Source organism: Limulus polyphemus, unplaced genomic scaffold (assembly GCF_000517525.1).
Source record: "Limulus polyphemus unplaced genomic scaffold, Limulus_polyphemus-2.1.2 Scaffold4115, whole genome shotgun sequence".
Taxonomy (NCBI): Eukaryota; Metazoa; Arthropoda; class Merostomata; order Xiphosura; family Limulidae; genus Limulus; species Limulus polyphemus.
Window position 1 is genome coordinate 43,276 of NW_013669725.1, and position 5,022 is coordinate 48,297.

The following is a 5,022-nucleotide window of genomic DNA, read 5'->3' on the forward strand; positions in this document are numbered from 1 at the left end:
CATCCCAGATGAGGACTGGCCAGTGTGTCTTTGTAGGTTCATCCCAGATGAGGACTGGCCAGTGTGTCTTTGTAGGTTCATCCCAGATGAGGACTGGCTAATTTTGTCTTCGTTGGTTTATCCCAGATGAGGACTGGCCATTGTCTTTGTTGGTTCATCCCAGATGAGGACTGGCCATTATGTCTTTGTTGGTTCATCCCAGATGAGGATTGGCCATTGTATCTTTGTTGGTTTATCCCAGAGGCGTACTGGCCATTGTGTCTTTGTTGGTTTATCCCAGGTGAGAACTGGCCATTGTGTCTTTGTTGGTTCATCCCAGATGAGGACTGGCCATTATGTCTTTGTTTGTTCATCCCAGATGAGGACTGGCCATTGGGTCTTTGTTGATTCATCCCAGAGGCGGACTGGTCTTTGTTGGTTCTTCTCAGAGGCGGACTGGCTGTTGTGCTTTTGTGCCATGGCACATGGGCCCCCTCGGGCAACCATTATGAGTCCCCTCTCCTCCCCTTAAGAATAATCTTCGAAAGAATGCTGGCTCCAACTCATAATGAAATGGCACGACCCCTCCAAGGCCCTGCCCGCCTCTGGTTCATCATATCATGTGATATTTTGATCCAACGGATTTAGAACGCTAAAACTGAAGGAATGACAAGTTTAAAAAGTATTTACTCTATTTCTTTTTTAATAGATATAAATAATACTCAACTTTGTTTGTCTATTCAGCACAATTACAGCAGATCGTTGTAAACTGGATGGTGCTGCTCTGTGCTTCACTGTTATGGATCACGATGTTGTCACAAAAAACGACTTCGAGGGCGAAGTGTATCTTCCCTTACGAAACGTTCCTGGAGTTCGCGACGAACAAGAAAAGGAACCAAAACTTATGGAGTTGCCCCTGATCCAACCTAAAGAGAAAAGTATGTGCATTTTGTAATTTAAAGAACCGACAAAAAAAAATGTTTTTTTCAATGCTATTGTGATATTTAGTAGGTACAATAAGAACAAACGAATCTTCGTCAGATCTTTTTTTAAGTTTCTATTTGCAAATGTACGGTTCCTTTGGAGCTCAGTTTAAAAATTATATCAACAATGTTCTACACATTAATTATAAAAAGTAATGTTTGTTTCTCGAAATACTAGCTCCAATTGCATGTAAAAGAAATGAATTCATGATACTAGATAGCTTCTTCTGTTCATCAGATTTAAAAAATTTAATCCCTACTTTGGCAGCTTTATTCACTCATCTATAAGAATTACAATTTATAAATTTGTGATTGTGATTTTAATTTTTGTAAAAGTTATAGATATCACGGATATGGCTATATTGAAAGTTTATAGATGTTGAGCAAGTTTGTTCGCGAAACTGGTTCCAGTGAGTTAACCAAAAATCTTTAACATCTTTATATATTTACGATTTTTAAAAGTTTGTAATAAACAATTTCTTGGTATTTTCTAGACGAAATACTGAACGTATTAGAGGCTCGTACCTGGGACAAAACGGCCCATGACTTTGTCAAGGAGCAACGGACTAAATGATCGTAATCTGATGTGATGGTCTTTGTAAGAGTTGCACTGTTCTGTCATTGGATATCTGTCCACCTACTATTGTTTTGTGTAAGAGTTGCACTCACTGATATCCACCTATTATTTTCCTATTAAGGTTGTAATCCGGCTGTTTTCACCCGTATTTAAATGTGCCTGTTTATGAATGAATAAATATACAGTCCACCATATATGATTTCCACTTAGTACGTAACAGTGTTATAAATACGTAATACCACGATCTGAGCTGAGATAACATTTGGAGTTTTAAAACTATCAAGTTTGTGAACAAAACAAATCAGGAAAGTCAAAAAGAGAGATTTTTTTGTGTTTGATATCCTTTTAACTCTTTAAATAAATATCAGTTAGAAGTTTCTTCAAATTGTTGAAAGTGTCTAAAACATCATACAGGGACTATTATTGATTGAAGGGTTATCATACATGCATAACCGTTAATGTTATTCAATAACTTTGTTTATGTTCAATGTTGTGATATCAAAATGTATTCAGCTTACGCTTTCTAACGCCAAGAATTCAACATATCACCTAATCTTCTGCGTTGCCACCAGCTCTGTGCAATGACGTTATTAAAAGCTATCAATATTTTTGTATAACTGTTACGCCGTAGTTGCACTCTGTTTGTCATTGCTATTTAAACTAGATCACCTAATCTCTTTTGTTTTGTTTACCTAATGTAATAAATATATTTTCTCAAAGCTGAATCTATGAAGAGTTGCAGGTTTTCAAACTCTGATCAGCTAATGTCAGAAATTAAAAATAAGATTTATCAATTTCTTGATGCAACTATATATATATATATTGTTTGTAATTTCCAAATTTTGTTAAGTTATTGTGATAAAATACTTTACACGCTTCAACATTTCGTATGTATTTTAATTAATTTTCAAACGTGTATGAGCTACGACATTTTGGCGAGCTTTATTATTAAAATGTGTGAACTATTTATTATTATTTTTATTACACTTTAATAAGTCCAGAACTTGTCTCCGAATGTTGTATTTGATAATTAGAAAACACCTAAATAGATGACACTATTAGTTCTTTATTCTAGAGCACTTCGCGAAAGCCTAAAGATTTTGTACACTTGGTTCAGTAAAGTGTATGAGTAGAGTGCGAACATTTTATATGTCAGCAATTCGTATGTAAAAGTGGCTAATTGGAAAGTGTGATCATTGTATACATGTATGTATTGCCTAAACGGACTTGAAAATAAATTTAAAAACATTTAAATTTATATTGTTCATTTTTTTTTCTGTTTGTAACAGTGTAACAAATCTCAGTTACTTGAGTTTATGTTGTCATCAACAACATACGCATGAAAATATCTTCAGTCTTTTATGATACATATATTTATAGAGTTTTGATCGCACACCTCGACCTGAAGATTATATTAGAACTACAGAGTAGCTATATAGAATAGAACTATACAGTAGATATATAGATTAGAACTATACACTAATTATATAGATTAGAACTATACACTAGCTATATAGAATAGAACTATACACTAGTTATATAGAATAGAACTATACAGTAGTTATTTAGATTAGAACTATACAGTAGTTATATAGAATAGAACTATACAGTTATATAGATTATAACTATACACTAATTATATAGATTAGAACTATACACTAGCTATATAGAATAGAACTATACACTAGTTATATAGAATAGAACTATACAGTAGTTATTTAGATTAGAACTATACAGTAGTTATATAGAATAGAACTATACAGTTATATAGATTATAACTACAAAGTAGCTATATAGATTAGAACTATACAGTAGTTATATAAATTAGAACTATACAGTAGTTATATAGATTAGAACTACAAAGTAGCTATATAGAATAGAACTATACAGTAGTTATATAGATTAGAACTATACAGTAGTTATATAGATTAGAACTATAAAGTAACTATATAGAATAAAACTAGAGTAGTTATATAGATTATAACTACAAAGTAACTATATAGATTATAACTATAAACTATATAGATTATAACTATAAACTATATAGATTATAGCTGTAAACTTTGAAATTTTTACCACGAGCATTATTAGGCCTAGTGTGTTAAACCAACTCCTCTTCATTTTAACTTTGTTTTATCTTCAAAGGCCAAACTCTGGTGACCTTTATTCTATTTTCTAGCAGTATTATTGTTTTGTTTCAAAATAAATTCACATCCTAAAATATTCACGTGTTTAGTATCAGAGGACAAGTTTGCCGACGACGCAAAGTTTGTGAATTGACGTTTAATATTATTATTATTACTTTTTTCGTTTATGACTATTATTCTATTTGAAAGCTTGCATTTAATTTTTCTTAGTTTAAGGTTTAGTTGTTTTTTTAGTTGTTTACCATGGAGATATAAATATATATAAAATGTAGTGTGGTGATGAGGTTAAAGAAACAGTGTTTTCTATGTACGTTGCGACTTTATGAACGATTTTTTACTTAACTTTTATGTAACTTAGTTGTTTTTTTGGGGGGATATGAAGCTTATTGTTAACTTAAAGTATTGGATTTACGATTAACCTTAATCTCTCGAGTTTACCAAGCTTGGTATAAGGGTCAAAAGTATTGTTAGTAGTGAAAGTTTCCAAATGACAAGTCAATGAATCCTATCTCATTATAACTTTAAATATTTTTATATAGTGATTTCAAATTCGATGACGAGGAACCCACTTCGAGACTAATAATGGTTGGAGACGGCTTGTACTAAATGATGATGATGACAAAACCTTGTCGAAACGTTGTACATTTGCTGTTATGTTAAACTTATGTTAAAGTTTTTTCTTTATTGTCCATTCAAGCCGTCTCCAAACATTATATAGTGATTTATTGTATTGTAATCAGTTTGTTATGTCAAATTGTTTTCATTAACTTATGAGTCATTTTATAGTTATAATCTATACACCTATTTGCAGCCTTTGAATTTAAAAATTAAAAACCATTTTACAAAATATTGCCCGGTCATCAACAATGAAGAGTGTGTGGAGAAAAGGTCTGGACATCATGTTTTTTTTATATAACAATGTACATCTTGATTGTGCTGCCTTGTCGTCCCCGCAGTGAATCAGTCGTAAGTTTGCGGATTTACAACACTAAAAGTCGAGGCTCGAGTCCCAGTAGTGGATAAACAAACAAAACTGCCGTGTCATTTACGAGACGGTTAAAGAAATTGAATTCAGTGTGTTCAGCGGAATTACGTCTCGAACCTTGAACCCTTCGATCCGTACCTTATACGCTAACCAAACGTCAAAACCCTGCTCTTGAACTTACGATACATTCGAAGCAAAAGAAATAAAGAAGTAAGCCTGAAATTGCTGATGGACTCCATAAGCCAATAGATAATAAAATCCTACGCATAAAATCACTTATGGACCACTAACTAGCGTATGAGTCGCGAAGGGCCCGGCATGGCCAGGTGGATAAGGCGCTCGACTCACAAT

At 32.9% G+C, this 5,022-nt stretch overlaps 1 protein-coding gene across 1 annotated transcript in view; it reads left to right on the forward strand.

The window, feature by feature from the left end:
- The window catches only part of LOC106470611 (BAI1-associated protein 3-like), a gene marked incomplete at its 5' end in the record, with an annotated part of 45,603 nt that extends 42,806 nt beyond the window's left edge, over window positions 1-2,797 (forward strand). Inside the window, 2 exons of the mRNA XM_022399238.1 lie at window positions 724-917; window positions 1,457-2,797. Of these exons, the coding sequence (XP_022254946.1) occupies window positions 724-917; window positions 1,457-1,536 (274 nt within the window). The remainder of the gene's footprint in view (window positions 1-723; window positions 918-1,456) is intronic.
- Between the last annotated feature and the right edge of the window lie 2,225 nt (window positions 2,798-5,022).